Raw genomic sequence first — 18,968 nt, 5'->3', positions numbered from 1 at the left:
ATAGATAGATAGATAGATAGATAGATAGATAGATAGATAGATAGATAAATAGTTGGAGCAGCTAGGTGGTACAGTAGTTAGAGCACCAGGCTCGGAGTTAGGAAGACTCATCTTCATGAGCTCATATCTGGCCTCAAACACTTGCTAGCTGTGTGACCCTGGGCAAGCTGCTTAACTCTGTTTGCCTCAGTTTCCTTATCTGTAAGTTAAGCTGGAGAAGGAAATGGCAAACCACTCCAGTATCTTTACCAAGAAAACCCCAAATGGGGTCATGAGAGTCAGACATGACTGAAATGACTCAACAATAACGAAAAGTACACAATTATTTGCATGTTGCCCCACCACCCCCATTAATATGTGAGCTCTCTGAAGGCAGGAAGCATGTTTTTGCTTTTCTTTATATCTCCAGTGCTTAGGACAGTGCTTGACACATAGTAAGTGCTTAATAAAAGCTTGTTAAAAGATAGATAGATAGATAGATAGATAGACAGACAGACAGCTAGGATTGGATTGTAATGTGTTGCAGATTTTCACACCTACCATCTGCCTCTCCACTGCCCTTGGGATGGTGCTCAATTTTCGTTCTTTGGAAACTATAGCCTTTCACATCTCACAATCATAGAACTTCCCTAGAAGAATATTGGTATTAAAAATATGGGCCTCTGATTCAGGGAAAAGTTTAGGGCCATTAAGGGAAACTTACAATTTCCTAAAGGCTATCTAGCCCCTTTTCCTTCTTTTATTCAATTTTGGACCCAGTATTGATCCAAAGTGTATGTATCTAAATATAAATTGTATGTCTATATTTATATAACTTTATATATTGATATTTTATGCACAATAAATTTATGTATTTATATATAATATATAGTGTGTATGGTTATACATGTAGAAAGGAAGAAAGAAAGAAGAAAGGAAGGAAGAAAGAGAGAAAGAAGGAAGGAAAGAAGGAAGGAAAGAAAGAAGAAAAGAAAAGAAAGAAAGAAAGAGTTCTACATGTCTATCGAACTGCATATTATTGTTTGGATAATAAGTAATATTTGTCTACATGGTTCTTCCATCTGCTCCAAAGCGATGCATAGATCGCCACTTCTTGCTGCCACCTGATCTACAGTCTCTTTGGCGAGAAGGGGAGCCAAACCTTCCTATAACAACAAGCCTTTCATCTGCTATCTCCTGCTGCTCAGCGTGTGCCCTGCGGAAAGGTAGCAAGGGGCCAGATTATATATCTTCCATCTGCCCCAGAGCCACTATTTCTGCCTGTACCAGCACAGGGCAATTTTCATCCCCTGCTTCCAGCTCAGCCTCCCAAATGAGATGGGGAGAATCACCCATGCAATGAAAAGCAACCCTCCCTTTGACTTCAGGCCTCCTATCTCCTTCTGTGCCTGTCCCTTAAGGGAAGAGAAAGAGGAAAGTTGGTGGGGAAAGGGACTTTTTTCTCCTGCTATGTAGGTTCAACTTGCATCTCCTTCTGGACTTTTCTTGCCTTATCTGCACTCTTCTGAGAGAAGAGGAGTAGTCAGACGGGGCCTACCATCTAACCATATGCCTCCCATCTCATACTGCACTTGTCTCCAGTGTGATCTCCAGCCTCCTTTAGGAAGAGGAGTGGCATCCTACATTCAATGATATATATTCTCACACTTGGTTATATATTAACATCCCAGCAAATCTAAACCCTTATACCTATATTCCCAACCACCTGATTCCTTTTTCCCATCCCCTTCAACCTTTCCACCCCAAAGATCCAACCAAATACTACCTACCCTTTCTACTGTGCCCTGGTGGAATACCTGTTTCAATGGCAACAAACTTCCCTTTATCCTAAATCTTTTCCTCTTCCACTCCTTCCATCAACTAGCTGTCACTGAAACCTGGCTCCCTACTTCTGACACATTTTCTAGTACTGGCTGGACGTTTACTCATTCCCCTTTGCCCACTGGTCAAGGTGAGGGAGTTGGAATACTCCTTGCTCCCCCTTGCCACTTCCAGGTTCTCCTTCTACCAGCATAACTCAGTAATCTCTCCTCTTTTGAGGTTCATGCTATTTATATCTACCACACAATCAAAATCCTGGTAGCTGTTGTGTAGGAACCTTCAGGACCCTCCCCTTCCTCCCTCCATGAGTTCTATATCGGGCTCAAAATTTTTTCTCCTCCCCAACACCTGCCTCCATACCAGGGAACTTCAATATACATGTTGACACTCCCTCAAAAATTTTGCCCACTCAGTTTCTCAACCAATTCACTTCCTATGACCTATTCTTCTAACCCACCTCAGTCATACATAAACATGGTCGTACCTTTGATCTTGTCATCACCCATAAACACGCCACCTTCATGTTCAAGAATTCCATCATTTTATCCGATGGTAATATATTAGCTTTTGACCTCTCCGTCCATCTTCCCTTATGAAACCTTACTTTTCTTTCACCCTGTGACTTCCACTGTGACTCCCAAATTCTCTCCCAAGCCATCTTTCCTATACTTGTTACTCTTTCCTCTTTTTACCCTTGAGCCCTGGGTGAGCCAATTCAACTCTATACTGTCTTCCTCTCTTAATTCCCTAGCTACCTTGTCATTTCACTGATTACACCCTGCCAACCCTCAACCTTGGATCATTCCCATCATTTGCCCTCTTCACTCTTATACGTATGTTGCTGAACAAAGATAGAAAAAAATCATGCAACCATTCTGACTGGATCCACTACAGCTTTATACTGAACAATTTCAACTGGGCCTTCGCTGCCCCTTAGACAATCTCTCTCCACCTTCTTTACTGACTGACTATCCCCCTCTCCACAGAGGCTCTTCCAAAACTTTTCATCCCTCCTAAAACCTCCTAGGGCTTCCCCTCCCTGCACCCTCTCAGCTGAGAACCTTGCCTCATATTTTACAGAAAAATTGAGGCTATTGACTATAAGGGCCCGCTTCCTCATCTCATATCAATCAGATGCCTTTTGCCACTGTCTCCTCCTTTACCCCTGTGTCACATCATGAAGTGGCCTTGTTCTTTCCCAAAAGCTAACTCCACTACCCACATATTTATAAATATATGTAAAACCATACTATGCATACTTGTAGTTATCTTTCTCTGGAGGTGAATAGCATCTTCTTTCATAGGTACTTTATTGTTGATTTGAGTATTTAGAGTAATCAGAATAGCTTGGTTGTTCATAATTATTCCTCAAACAGTATTCCTGTTAATGTATATAATGTTCTCCTGGTTCTGTTCACTTCACTTTTCATTATTTCATGCAAGTCTTTCCATGTCTTTCTAAAATCAAGCAGCTCATCATTTCTTACAGCACAGTAATATTTCATCACAAACATATACCACAATTTGTTTAACCAGTTCCCAATTGATGGGCATCCCTTCAATTTCCAGCTCTTTGCCACCACAAAGAGAACTACTATAAATATTTGAGAACATATAGATTCTTTTCCTTTTTTCCCTGATCTCCTTGGGAAACAGACCTATTAGTGGTATTGATGGGTCAAAGGGTATACACAGTTTTATAACTCTTCTGGCATAATTCCAGATTCCTCTCTAAAATGGCTGGATCAGTTCATAGCTTCATTAATAGTGTATTAATTTCCCAATTTTTACACATCACCTCCAACATTTGTCATCTTCCCCAGTCTGATAGATGTGAGATGGTACATCAAAGGTGCTTCAATTTGCATTTCTCTAACCAATAATGATTTAAAGCATTTTTCACATGACTATATATAGCTTCACTTTCTTCTTCCAAAAACTGCCTGTTCAAATCTTTTGACCATTTATCAGTTGGGGAATGATTCATATTCCTACAAATTTGAAAAAGTTCTCTATATATTTGAGATATGAGACCTTTATCTGAGAAACTATCTTTAGATTTTCCTCCAATTTTCTGCTTTCCTTCTAATCTTGGCTACATTGGTTTTATTTGTACAAAAACTTTTTAATAAAAGTAATCAAAACTATCCATTTTACATATCACAATGTTCACGATCTCTTCTTTATTCATAAATTATTCTCCTGTTCTTAAGTGTGATAGGTAATGTGTTCCATGTTTTTCTGGATTTCTTATGATATCTCCCTTTATATCTTGGTCATGTATCCATTTTGACCTTATCTTGGTAAATGGGGTAAGATATTTATCTATACCCAATTTCTGCCAGTCTTTTCCAGTTTGCCCAACAATTTTTACCAAGTAGTGTATTCTTATCCCAAAAGCTTAAATCTTTACACTTGTCAAACACGAAGTTATTATAATCATTTACTGCTGTATGTCTACTCTGTTCCACTGATCCATCTTTCTATTTCTTAGCCAGTACTAGATGGTTTTGATAATTACTGCCTTATCATATAGTTTAAGATTTGGTACTTCTAAACTTCTTTCCTTTACTTCTTTTTATTTGGTCCTTTAATATTATTGACCTTTTGTCCTTCCAAATGAATTTTATTATTATTTTTTTCTAGCTCAATAAAATAATTTTTGGTAGTTTAATTAGCATGGCATTGAATAAGTTTATCTCCAGTTTATGTAGAATTGTCATTTTTATTATATTGGCTCTGCCTACTCATGAACAATTAATATTTCTCCAATTATTTAAATCTGACTTTATTTGTATAAAAAGTGTTTTATAATTATGTTCATATAGTTCCTGTGTTTGTCTTGGCAGGTATACTCCCAGGTATTTTATACAGTGTATAGTTATTTTAAATGGGGTATCTCTTACTATCTGTTCTTGTAGGGTTTAGTTGGTAATTTATAGAAATGCTGATGATTTATATGGGTACCACTTATGTTCAATCTCTCACTGTCCAGTGGCTCATATCCTACTGCCTACAAACATGCTCATGTCTCCCCCATCTTCAAAAAACTCTCACCTTCCATCCCTGCTAACTACTGTCCTTGATCTGCCCTTTGTGACTAAATTCTTTGAGAAGGGTCTATATAGGTGCCTTTGTTTTCTCTCCTCTCACTTTTTTTCTTAATCCTTTAATAATCTCACTTCTAACTTTATTATTCCACCAAAACTGTTTTCTCCAGAGTTACTAATGATCTCTTAGTTGCCAAATCCAATGGCCTTTTATCAATCCTCATTGTCCTTGCCTCTCTGCAGTCTTTGACACCATTGATCACCCTTTCTTCTTTGATATTCTCTTCTCTCTGGGTTTCAGAACACCACTCTCTCCTGGTTCTTCTCCTACCTATCTGACTTTTCCTTCTCTCTCCTTTGCTTGATATTCATCCAGCTCATACCCTCTAACCCTCAGTGTTTCTCAGAGCTCTGTCACAAGCCCTCTTCTCTTCTCCTTCTATGCTACTTCATCTAGTGATCTCTTCAGCTCCCATTGATTTAATTACTATCTCTATACTGATGACTCTCAATTCTATCTATATTGTCCCAAACTCTCTGCTGACCTCCAATTTTGTATCTTCAACTGCCTTTCAGACATCTTAAACTGGATGTCAACAGCAGTCTTAAACAGCATGTCAAAACTGAACTCATTACCTTTGCCTCTAAACCCTCTCCTACCTCCTACCTTCTCTATTACTATATAGGGTACCATCATCCTCCAACACCCTTAGTCTCACAACTTAGGTGTCATAATTGACTTCTCACTATCTCTAACCCCACCCCAGTATCCAAGATGTTGCCAAGGCATGTAAAATTCACCTTTACAAACTCTCTGAATAGGTCCTCTTCTCTTCTCTCCTCTGAAAGCACCACTATCTGATACAGGACCTCATTTCCTCATCCCTTGATTCCTGCAATGGTCTGCTGGGGGGGTCTGTCTGCTTCAAGTCTCTCTCCACTCTAGTCCGCCCTCTGTTCAGACAATAAAGTGGTTTTCCTATAGCACAGGTTTCAACCATGTCAGCCCCCCTTCTCCACTCAATATATTCTAGTGGTTCCTGTTGCCTCCAAGATTCAAAGAATTTCATAACCTACCCTTCTTCTACTTTTTCCCATTTTCTTGTACCTTATTCCCTGCCATGTATTCTTTGATCCCATGATACTGGCCTCCTGGCTATTCCACAAATAAGAAACTCCATTTCTCAGCTGGGGGCATTTTCTCTGTCTCCCATGCCTGGAACTCTCTCCTTCCTCAATTTCACCAACTGACTTCCTTGGCTTTGTTTAAGTCTTAACTAAAATCCCATCTTCTACAGAAAGCCTTTCCTAACCCTTCTTAATTATAGTGCCTTCCCACTGTTAATTATTTCCTATTTATCCTATATGTAACTTCTTCATACTCAGCACTTAGTACAGTGCCTGAAGCATAGTAGGCACTTCACAAATGCTTGTCGACTTGATGTCTTGCTGCTGTCCATTTGTGTACAACTCTTCATGACCCCATTTGATATTTTCTTGGCAGAAATAGGAGAGTAGGGGCAGCTAGGTGGTGCAATGGATAGAGCACTGGCCCTGGATTCAGGAGGACCTGAGTTCAAATCCAGCCTCAGACACATAACACTTACTTGCTGTGTGACCCTGAGCAAGTCACTTAACCCCATTGCCTAGCCAAAAAAAAAAAGAAAAAGAAAAAGAAAAGAAAAAGAAAAAAAAGAAATATAGGAGTAGTTTGCCATTTCTTTCTCCAGCTCATTTTACAAATGAGGAAACTGAGGCAGGCAGGGTTAAGTGATTTGCCCAGTGTCATACACACACAGCTAGTAAGTGTCTGAGGCTGGATTTAAACTCAGGTCCTCCTGATTCCAGCCCTGGTCCTCTATCTACTGCACCACCTAGCGGCCCAATGTACTACTAGCTATTATTTTGTAAGTATTTGGTAAGTTGGCTTAAGTTGATAAATTAAAGGATGATTTTTAAAAATCTGATCTGCTACAGAGAATCATCATGAGATGAGTGGGTGCCACATGACTCTTTAAAAATACCATATTTTCAGTGGTTGGTTAATTTTGCTTAGCTTTTTTTTTTTTTTCAAATAATCAACAAATAGTTATTAAGTGCTTACAAAACAATAGGCAATGTGCCAGGTACTACAGATATAAAAAAACAAAAAAATGAAATAATCCTTGATGTCAAGGAGCACATACTCTATCAGATAAGGTGACATTACACATATTTATATTCAAAATTAATATAAAATAAATAGTAATTAAATGCAAGGTAGTTTGAAAGGGGGTTACTGGCAATTGGGGGATCAGGAAAGGCTTCATGTACAATGTAGTATTTGAGCTGTGTTTTGAAGGAAGTGAGGGATTATGTGAGGTGGAAATGAAGGGAGAGTGCATTCCAGGCATGGAAGATGGCGACTGAAGAGGTTTGGAGCCAGGAGGTAGAGTGCTATGTATGAGAAATTGGGAAAATAACAAGAGATGGTTTGCTAGATTTGGGGGAGTGAGAGGGAAAGAAGGTATATATTTAAAAACATAGGACATCCAAAGGTAAATCTATCAATAAAAAATAAAAGCTTTAAGACATATTTTGCATGTTCATAGTCCATCAAGTTGCTCTTTTAAAAAAAATTATCTTTTTTTTTACATCACCTTCACTTCCAAATAAATTCCTTTCCTCTGCCCTATCCAGAGAGCCAGCTCTTATAACAAAGAGTAAAAATGAAAAAGGGGAAAACAAATCAGTTTGGTGAAACTAACCAACACACCAAATAAATTTGACCATGTATGCAATATTCCAAACTCATAGTCCCTCAACTCTTCAAAGAAGAGAAGGACTTGCATTTTATCACCTCTTCTTTGGAGACAAACTCAACAGGTCATTTTTAAAATTCATTACAGAAATTATAAGAGACAAAGACCCTTCCAGGGAAAAAAAACACTCTTGCCTCCTCCTCCGTTCCAACTGAGGAAAATACTTTCTAGGAGTTTGTCTCATATGTGTGTGTGTTTTCCCACTGTTTCCCTTATGATACTCCTCTCAGATTTGCCATTTGCTTGATATCAAAACAGATGCTTTTCTTTCTTCTACCTGCTCTTAAGATTTTATTCCTTTCTTCCTCTCTAAACCTTTTAAATATTTACAAATATGAAGAATCACTCTGTAACTATCATTTAACCAAGCAATACATACTTAGCTTCTTTTATCTTTCTTCAAAAGTGGATTTATATACCCCTAAATTTTTTAAATTGTTCTTCTCTAAAGGTTTCCTCATCAGTTTTTTTTTTTGTTATTATTGTTATTTGTGACCCTGGCCTATGATTTCATTGATATATGAATCTCTTTCCACCAATGCAGATGAGTAACTGTTTTATAACTTACTGTCTTAGAGAGTTGCTAAGAGGTCTAATAGGGTAAAGGATTTGCTCAGTTATACTAACAGATGTGCTGGAGAAAGGACTTAACACCCAAGTGTTCCTGACTTCAAGGCTGGCTCTCTATGAACTATGCCACATTACTTTCATTGGTCTAGATCAATAGATAGACAGACAGACAGACAGACAGATAGGTAGATAGATATAGATATATACACACACATATATATACACACACACATACATATATATATACACATACACATACACATACACGCATACACACACACACACACACACACACACACACACACACACACACACCCCACTATGGTACCTGCTTTGTAGCAAATATGGTGCAGAATAATACCACACACCAGATATATACCAGAGTAGATAACATTCTACCGAGGCAATCTTACAAATCAAAGCAATAATAACACTGCAGCAATTCCCCTAACATTTTCCTGGCTGCTGCTGTTTTCTAGGGTGTGAAACTCTGGATTCAGAAAAGGTTGGAAAGTGATGCATAAAAAGATAAAACTAGAACATTCAGAATTTAAATGGAGTGCACAAGGAAAATTAACCATGTAGCCACACAAGATCTAAGACTTTTGACCATCCTAGAATCACAGATTTAAAGGTGGAAGAGACCTTAAAGATCACTGAGTCCAACACATCATCTTACAGGTGAGGGAACTGAGGCCAAGAGAGGTTAAGTGATACATGTGTTTTTAAAAGATGGGATTTGGTGTGGTATTGCCACCCAGGGGAGTTGAAAGCACTGAACAATTTCTCAAAAGCAAACTTTACTTTCTCTTTTTCAGTTCTGAGCCCAGTTCATAAACTCATTTTGCATTTGTGTTATTTGTTCTGGACAGATATGTAGATACAAATAGAAATATGAAAAATAGGGATATTGAGATAGAGATACAGAAGACATTCATAAAATATATACTCATGTACTTATTCAATAGACTGGTCACTCATGTGCCCATCATAATCTGGACACTAGGCATTTTTCATCCATTTAGTTTTTCTAGTATAGATTGTTAGAACAATTTCTTTTTAGTCATCATCGATCTCATTGAGGAGGCCCTGAAATGTCTTGGGGCTTGACACCCTTAACATGAGAACATCTATAAACAGGAGAAGGGGGAAAGGAAACAAACATTTATTAAGCACCTACTATGTACCATTTGGGTAAAATCGTTGGCGTCACAACAAGCTAGAACCAGAACCAAAAACCCCCAAACCAAAACCATGACCCAAATCTAATACCGTAATTTTAGGACTCAACAAGTTTTTATTGAATTTGACAGCCAGGGAGCCTCATCCACACAGGCAGAGACTCCCCAAGGAAGAGAAGGAAAGCTTATATAGGTTTCAATTTAGGCAGGAGGTGAAGTGGATACAGGGCGCCCTAGGACTGGACAGCGCTGTTGCTGGGGGCTTATAGGGTGGGAATAGGGAGTGTGGTATCCTGTAATTGGGAAAGGCTTATTGCTGGGGGCTTGTGAGAGAAAAGGCTCTTCTTCAGGTTAGCTATCTCTTATAATCCTACCCCGATAGATAGGGCTGTCCTTGCTGTTTCAGCAGTAAGGGAGGGGAGGAGGAGCTGTACTACAAGCACTGTCAGGGGCAAGATGGAGGAACTGCTGGCAAAATGGAGCTGGTTTTGCTTTCTCTGCTGCCCATGCAGGTACAATACTAAGCACTTAAATAATTTTCAAGAGCATTTGAAGTTTACCAGCCATCAGTAATCCCTCCACCAAGACCCTGTCCAACATCTCCATAGCAGTAGTAATCACCTTTACTGAGTATATGTCTTCCTGTTTTATACTCATAGAAAAATCTGTCTTCACATAGTGGTGCATCTACCTATTTACCTCCCACTGAACTCTCAATGCCTTGAAATTTGCTTCCTGTCCCCACTATTTTATGAAAACTGCTCTCTGCAAGTTTATGAATGATTTCTTTATTTCTAAATCCAATGGCTTAATCTTAGTACTTATACCTTCCTAGAATATTTCACATTGTTGACCACTCCCTCTTTCTGGATATTATCTATCTCTTCCCTAGGTTTTCATGATACTGCACTGCCATGGTTTCCTTCTACCAAGTAGATCAGTCCTTAGTGGTCTCCTTTTCAGGTTCATCATTCATATCTCACCCAGCTTCTATACATATCCTAGGGGTCTTTCCTGAGTTCTCTCCTATGGATTCAACTAACATCTTTTTGAAGATGACTCTGTTTACATATCCAGCCCTAATCTTTCTCCTGAGTACTAGCCTTTATCTTCATTGTTGTTCAATCGTTTTCAGTGGTGTCCAACTCTTTGTGACCTCATTTAGGGTTTTCTTGGCAAAGATACTGGAGTGGTTTGACATTTCCTTCTCTAGCCCATTTTATGGATGAAGAATTGAGGCAAACAGGGTTAAGTGACTTGCCCAGGATCACCTAACTGGTTAAGTGCCTCAGCTGGTAAGTGTCTAAGGCTGGATTTGAACCAGGAAGATGAGTTTTCCTGACTCTGGGCTCCATGATCTAGCCACCGAGACACCTAGCTACCCTTATTAGACACTATATTAAATACACACTTAATCCTTCACTTGATATTAATAGAGTGGTCACTGAACAGAGTTATCTCAGTGGTTGCAATTATCAAGAAATCTTTTATGATTTTAACATATAGATGAGAAATTCTTCATTTTACAAGGTTAGTTAAAGAAGCGTTTTGTTGTACCAAGTCAAATACTTGGGGGTGGGTTATTTTGGGCAAACAACAGATATAAACAGTTGGAATATTTTATTCCCTGTACCTTTCAGTGTAACTATAAAGATGTGATACACTATAGACAATCATTTGTGAAAGGCTATCTGTTCAATTTTCCATCTCTCTTTTGTCCTCTCAGTTTCATCTTTCAGCTCATTCGATAGCACACATCTCAGCTAGATACTCAGCCACTCTTTCCATAGGATTGTTTTCACTTTCATTGTTTTGGTTTTTATGAGGTGATTTTGTTTGTAACCTCACAATAGTCTCATCTCTAGTGTTATGCAAACGAGTTTATATTCTAAAGCCTTGGCTGCCATCTCTCTCCATCTGGCAAGGATATCAAGTGTCAACTGGCTAAGGCAATTTCTAGTCTCTTTTGGCCTTTTTATTGTGACGATTGTTTTATACAAGTTAACCTTTTGGTTTTTTTTATTCAAATGAAGAAGATAAAATAAAGGCATAAGAAAAAATTAAATAGTAAATCAAATGTGCCAAATAAGGTTGTACTTATTAAATAGAGACATGGTAAATAGGGCTTTTATTGAAATGGGCAGGTATTATCACCATTTTGTAGACTGGGAAACTGAGGTTTATAAAACCAATGTCATAGACCTTGGAAGTCCTGAAAGTGACCTTGGATTTTCAAAGACCATGGCAGTAGAATATAAGTTCTGGAAAATTCTACCAAGAAGGCTTCTGGTACTGACCTAAAAGTGGACACTGTCTGTTATCTGAGGACCACCTTGGTCAAGTTTGGAGAGGCAGATCACCAAAAGGTTGGACACCAGGTATTTTAATTTGGGGGCAACAGCAACTCATGAAACCATCAACTAAGGCTTGGAGAAGTTGTGCTCTGTATCAATGGGTGGAAAAGGCCCTTTCATTCTTCTCCAGGCTATAATCCTGACTTTCTGAACTTTCCCTACCATGCCCTTCATCTTCCTCCTCCCCGCCTTCACTTTTCAGTCTCCATTTTATGTGATGTCTTTCTCCATTAAAATGTAAGCTCTTTGAGAGCAGGTACTCTCTTTCTTTCTGATTTTATTTTTATTTCTAGCACACAGCAAGCCTTAATAAATGCTTGTTTACTTGATTTGTTGACCTTACTAATTAAGTCGTGACCTTTTGAAGTACAATCAGTTCTGCTGTGATGAGATGTACATATTCCTAAAACTCATCACTATCATAATTGAGCAAAAAAAATTGGAAAAATGGAGTTGAGGTACAATACTCCAAAACTTCATCAGTGACACTTTAAAAAAAAGATAGGAACCTATTAAAAACACAGTTTTACACATGTTAAATGGTTACAAAATATATAAATACTACAATAAATAGTGATATGTCCATGACTTCATGACCACATTTAGGGTTTTCTTGGCAAAGATACTAAAGTAGTTCTCCAGCTCATTTTATAGATGAGGAAACTGGGGTAAACAGAGTTAAGGTGACTTGCCCAAAGTTACATAGCTAGTATTTGAACTCAGGTCCTCCTGACTCCAGGGCCAACATTATTCAGCACCACCTAGTTTCCTCATCTGTAAGATGAGCTGAAGAAGGAAATGGCAAACCACCCCAATATCTTTGCCAAGAAAACCCCAAATGGGGTCACAAAGAGTTGGGTATGACTGAATTGACCGAACAACATGAAGTCCACAGCTTTGGCCCACTGCTCAGACTGTACCCCTATACCCATAGCTCCAGCCTGGCAAAGTTGAAGGCAACAGGAGAGGGGATAGCTTTTCATAGCTGCAACTTCAGGACTCATTCAACTTGTGGTATTAAAATAGTGCTTTTTAATAAGAAGAAATTCCCAAATAACAAAACCCCACCTTGGAGGATAACATACTTGGTGAACTGAGGTAGCTAGTAAATATTTGAGGTGTATGCATCTATGCAATTTGTTCATTCCTTTGTGGTTCAATTCAATAGGGTGTAGTTTTCTGTGTTCTCACTGTTTCAAGTGAAACTGTGCATTTGCAAATCAAAATTCATGTTAGGTTTAAGTTGTTTCTTAATATAGCAATCACAGCAGAGCAAATTTGAGTTTTCAAAACAGGCATTACAACAGAACTGATTATACTGAAATAGTATCTACCTTGCCTACTTCAGAGTTTGAGGGAGGACCACATGAGACATAAAGTATGTCTTAAAGCTTAGTAAATTCAATAAATAAACATTTATTAAGTATGAGGAACTGGGTCCCCACTCCAATGCTAGGGATACAAAAGCAGAAGAAATGATGTCTGCCTTAAATGAATGCAAACAACTTTTCAGTATCTACATGAAACAGAAAAATCTTTAAAGATTTACAACAATTTCATAATAAAAGAGACAGAGAGTGGACTGACAAGTTTTTTAAAGAAGGGTATTTAGGAAAGGGAAGCATAAGGGAAGGAATGAGCATTTATGTAGTGTCTGCTATGTGCCAGGCATTAACCTTAATCTCCCTCAGTTTCTTCATATGTAAAAAAGGGGCTAAAACTAACACCTTCCTCAAAGGATTGTTGTGCTAAATGTTGGGTTTGGTTTTTTTTTTCACATTTATTGTCTCCTTTGAGACTCACAAGAACCCTGTGAGATAGGTGCTGTTATTATCCCCATTTTAGAGTTGAGGAAGCTGAGGTAAATGAAGGTTAAGGGACTTGACCTGCTATGCCACACAGCTAGTAAGGGTGAGATTTGAACTCAATTCTTCCTGATTCCCAAGCCCAGTGCTCTATCTTTTGTGCAATAAAATAGAACCCTATGTACAAGAATTGTGCATATGGCTAATTTTAAAATATACGTAGCTAATAACTACATAGCACTTTAAGGTTTGCAAAGCAGTTGACTCTCACAACAACCCTTTGATATAGGTACTAGTTTCCTTTTTCAGGATAAGGAAACTGAGAGGTTAAATGACCTGCCCAGAATCATATCAGCTGAGTATCTGAAGCAGGTCTTTCTGATTCTAAATCCAAAGTCTTGTCTGCTATAGTTTTACCACTTAGCTATCTAATAGAGGACTTAGTGATGGAAATAAAACCAATCTATTGTTTTCCTTTTGACAGATCCACTACAAGACTTTGGCTTCTCTGTGGACCATTGTAACAATCCACTAAGTGAAAATCTCAAAATTCGGTTTGGAACTGTTCTAAGTAAGTAAAAATTACCAGCTTGGACATTAAAAGTAAGAGTTCATATGCCTTCCAACCGACGAGATGACTTGCTTTCACTATGGAGGCTATTGCTGGCTTCTCTCTAAGACACTGTATTTTCTTCCCATCTCTCATTTGTCTTTTTAGATGATTAAACTCCATGGGCAGAAATCACATTTAATTATCTGTTCAAGTAATATGAGCTTTAAGCACTCATTTATAAACCTAATGATAGAAATAACTGGAATCAGAAGACTCAACAATAAGTTAAGTGTTTAGAGCTTAATACATTTAATAAATTATGACTGTTAATCTGCTCAACAATTTGATGTGAGCAATTATCTCAGCAACATGCAAATCCTCCACCATCAGCATGTTTTGTACCTCTCCCCTACAAGGAGACTCTTAAATGCTGGCATGACCCCTGAAGAGGAGTGATCCTAGATGGTATAACTGGAATTGGACTTCTGCTTTTTTAACTTATATGCAATTATGTCTCTGAAATTAGTCTAACCTTGTGGTTGCTATAATTATTAAAAGGTCTTCATTGAAACATTTTCATTAAGTTTCAAGTGAAAAGATTTTACTATATTTTGCTTGTAGGATCACTCTATATTTAAACACTTACTGATCAAATAATAATTTAACAAGTATTTATTAGACAGCTACCATGTGCCAGGTGAAAGGAAGCAGGAGTTAGAAAGACCTCGATGCAATTCATGCTGCTGACACGTACATACTGCCTGTATGATCCTGTCAAGTCACTTAATCTCTCATTGCCCCCAGACAATTCTCTAAGACTGTGATAGGTAGACAGATAGATACATACATACATACATACATATATGCACACACAAAGAGGTGTGCAGATCAATACATACATACATAAATTTATACCTAATAAATACATAGACAAACAAGAATATAGATAGATGATAGAATGATAGAACATTTATCAAGTGGTTACTTATGTGTCAGTTACTGTGCTAAATGCTGCACATATAAATACAAGCAAAAAAAGATAGTCCCTACCCCCATGGAGCTTACATTATGATGGGAAAAGATAGCAGATATAAGGGAGCTATAAGAGAGGAGAGATGAAATGGTATCTACACAGGAGCAAGGCTATTGGTGAGGAAATGGAAAAGTCCAGAAAGTCAAGAGCGGAGCTGGGAGAGAAATAAATATGGATGTCCTGGGTATTTGAACTCAGAAAGATGAATCTTACTAACTCTAGGTCCGGTACTCTATCCACTACACTGTAGATAGGCCTTGGTCACATGTAGATCTATATCATAGATGGCACTTACATGGTCTACATTTAATTGAAATACCACATGCTTGCACTAAAGAAATTTATATTATGAAGTTGCTTAATGGAGGTGATGGGAGTGGGAGAGAGAGAGAGAGAGAGAGAGAAAGAGAGAGAGAGAGAGGTGGGGAGAGGGAGAGAGAAAGGGAAAGGGGGAAAAAGAGGGAGAGGGAGAGGGGGAGGAGGAGGGAGAGGGAAAGGAGGAGAGAGAGGGAGAGGAAGAGAGAGAGAGGAAGAGAGAGAGAGAAGGAAGGAAGCATGATTCATTTTAAATCCATAGTCCAAATGAAATAGCCAAACTCTGCCCCTGGAAGCACTGTTAACTTGTTCATAAACTTGGATTCTAATCCCAGCTCTGTCTCTAACTCACAGTGTAATCTGGAGCAAAGTAAGTTCTCCTTTCTGAGCCTTAGTTTTCTAATCCATAAAATGGAATTGATACCATCTTCTCTGCCTTACAGAGTTGTTATGGAAACACAATGAGGGAATGGATTTAAAAGTGCCTTTTAAAAGTATAACATGCTGTACAAATTATTAGCTGATCATGAATTAGTGACATTTTTAAATCATATTCTACAAGCCAAGCTGCCTTGGCATATACACCATAAACACCTAGAATAACACTGGTATCTAGTAAATGTTAAACACGGCAACTAGAGACATTTGAAGTTGATGATTATCCTTTATTGGATTGTTGCACTACATTTCACAATGAAGGCTCTTCTATAATTTTACAGACATCGCCAGGAACTCTGGGAGTAGAATGACAAGAACTCCATGCTTCCCATCTCCACCTGAAGATTCTGTAACTTTACTATTGGTTAATACGTAAAGTGTTTTTGTTTAGATCAAAAAACAGGTGAACAAATTAAACCTTCACTTGGACTATTTTGGAATGTTCATTCTTAATGTCTAGAATTTAACAAACTCACACCAAAAGTTTTGAGGTGTTGTTTTTTTTTTTCTCCTTACCATTCCCTCAAACAGCTTGATTCCTGAAGGCTAGCAGTAATGTTATCTGCCTGTTTCTTAATTTATGGCCCCATCATATAGTTATGACCCCATACAAAACTCTAGGCTTGGCCGTGTGTGGTATTGTGCAGATTGGAAGACTGTAGTATGAGGTTACAGGAATGTAGGGGATTGATCAAAAATACAAAGCTAGAGAGGTCTCTTTTATTCCATTGAGCTTTTATCTATTGCAACGCTATCCAATACTGTAGGACTAATATACGATTCAAAAACCATAGATAGAAGGCAGTTTTTGGTTTTGAAAACTAATGATTTTCTGGTTCACATTAATACAGATTTTTGTATAAAGTAAAAATAGGTCTTCCTATACCTGTACAACTTCACCCACTCTTCTCTGCTATTTAGGATACGACATCAAAGAGCTATTTCTTGACATCAATCTCTTCGCAATGGGAAAGTCTGTATATTCCTTTTCCTATCCTGTGTGTGAAGCTGATTTCCCACAGTTTTCTTTTTGTGGAAGAAGGAAAGGAGGTAAGTTCTTTATTGTGCTAACTGCCTAGTGACTTGATGCTGAAAAATGGAAGGTGGCAACAGTACCATGATAAGACATCAAGTCAGGTTTGCCTGTGAAGGGCAGAGAGGATAAACAGGAGACAGAGACAGAGAGACAGAGACAGACAGAGAGAGACAGAGACAGACAGAGAGAGAGAGAGAGAATCATGTAGGACAGAGGGAACTAACAGGGACCTTGGGGACTAAGATAAGCAATTATGCTGGGATAAAAAAAATGACTAAGCTGTGAAGTGAATTTGGTAGATCAGAGAACTATGAATTTGATTTATAAATTCTTCAGTTTCCTTCAGCCTGAGCCTCAGCTGTGGAGATAGTCTTTGATTCTATTATTCCAAATAACTTTTCACCAGCCAATGATTTTTCCACCTAAATAGCAATAGTAGTTATTTAAATTTAAAATTCTGATTCTTACTTAAAAGCTTTGCTTGGCTTATCACAATACTTATTTCAAAGTGAGATCGTTTCTCTTACTCCCTGGTTCCAAAATTGCTTTCCTCATTGAGGTGACCTCTGGTTATTCTCCAATGGCTAATGAAGAAGTGTTTCATAAATTGTCATTTTTCATCCCTAAGCTCCTGTTAGTTTTTAAATGGGCTCTTCTCTGCTTCCTTTTCTCACCCCATCTCACTAAAGTCCAGGTACTCTGTTTATATCCCCTTATGTCCATGTTTGATGTTGTTGTCCAATGGCCAGCAGGCCACCTCCCGACTTTCTTCCATTATTAACTACTATTATGTTAATGACTCATCTAACAACCAAATTGACTGTGTAATTCCTTAACCCCTTCAACTCCAAAGACTTTCTTTTCTACCTCATTTCAGCTAAAACAGTGCCTGGGTCACACCACAGACATTATCATTCTAAGATAAACAGTAAGATAGAACCTGCCGGGCAGCTAGGTTGCGAAGTGGTTAGAGCGCCAGCTTTGGAGTCAAGAGGACCTGAGTTCAAATCCAGCCTCAGACACTTGATACTGGCTAGCTGTGTGACCCTGGGCAAGTCACTTAACTCCGATTGCCTCACCAGAAAAAAAAATTATAAAGCTGCCTGCCTTTAGTGAATTCAAGTCACTGAACCTAGATAAACTGCATCCTAGATTGAATGAAAGAATAAGCAGATGTAATTTCTGAAATGGCAGCCTTTGAAAGATTGTGAAGAAGGGGCAACTAGGTGGTACAGTAGATAGAGTACCCACTGTCAGGAGGACTTGAGTTCAAACCCAGCCTCAGAAACTTACCTAACTGTGTGAGCCTGGGCAAGTCACTTAATCCTGAATGGAAAGAAAGAAAGAAAGAAAGAAAGGAAGAAAGAAAGAAAGAAAGAAAGAAAGAAAGAAAGAAAGAAAGAAAGAAGAAAGAAAAAAAGAAAGAAAGAAAGAAAACGAACAGGACTAGAAAAGAAGAAATGTCTCAATTTAAAAAAAAAAGGAAAGAAAAAGGAGCCTACAAACTATAGGCTATTGCATTTGACTTCAATTCTAAGAAAAATTCTATAAAAGCATTATTAGGATGGTTAAGAATATTTTTTAAAAGGAAGCAGGAATTACAGTGAGACAGCATGGCCTCATCAAAAACAAGTCATACCAACACTTCTATGATATGATAAGAATAAAGAAAACTGAGACAGAAGAATAAATTCAGTGACTACAAAAGTGTAAATAAAGTCGAATAGAAAGGGTACAAAACTTTAGTTAAATACAATGGTTAAGTCTCACAATCAGTATCGGTCAGAGACAGAAAGTCATAGATACAAGGGTCAATTTTAGTACCATATTTCCAAAGTTAAAGAATATGACCTTCTATTCTGTTAATAATTGATAAATCAAATTGTTTTCTTCGGGACTCTATATTGTAAAAAGTGTTTGTTTGTTGGATGGTTCAGGCAATAGAGGGATTTAGGGGTTGGGGGCTGGGGAGGGTGTAAAATAAAGTTCCACTATAGCATGGAAGATCAGC

The 18,968-nt window shown here is 38.1% G+C and overlaps 1 protein-coding gene across 2 annotated transcripts in view; it reads left to right on the top strand.

Annotated features, from left to right (window-relative positions):
• Positions 1 to 18,968, top strand: part of LY86 (lymphocyte antigen 86) — a 139,161-nt gene that overhangs the window by 76,416 nt on the left and 43,777 nt on the right. For both annotated transcript variants that reach the window (XM_027864013.1, XM_027864095.1), the window contains exons 2-3: positions 14,067 to 14,153; positions 16,843 to 16,971. In XM_027864013.1, the coding sequence (XP_027719814.1) occupies positions 14,067 to 14,153; positions 16,843 to 16,971 (216 nt within the window). The remainder of the gene's footprint in view (positions 1 to 14,066; positions 14,154 to 16,842; positions 16,972 to 18,968) is intronic.

Source organism: Vombatus ursinus, unplaced genomic scaffold, assembly GCF_900497805.2.
Source record: "Vombatus ursinus unplaced genomic scaffold, bare-nosed wombat genome assembly UNPS02000577.1, whole genome shotgun sequence".
NCBI classification, from domain to species: Eukaryota; Metazoa; Chordata; class Mammalia; order Diprotodontia; family Vombatidae; genus Vombatus; species Vombatus ursinus.
The sequence above is the reverse complement of the archived record's forward strand: the minus strand, read 5'-3'. Positions and strand labels throughout refer to the sequence as shown.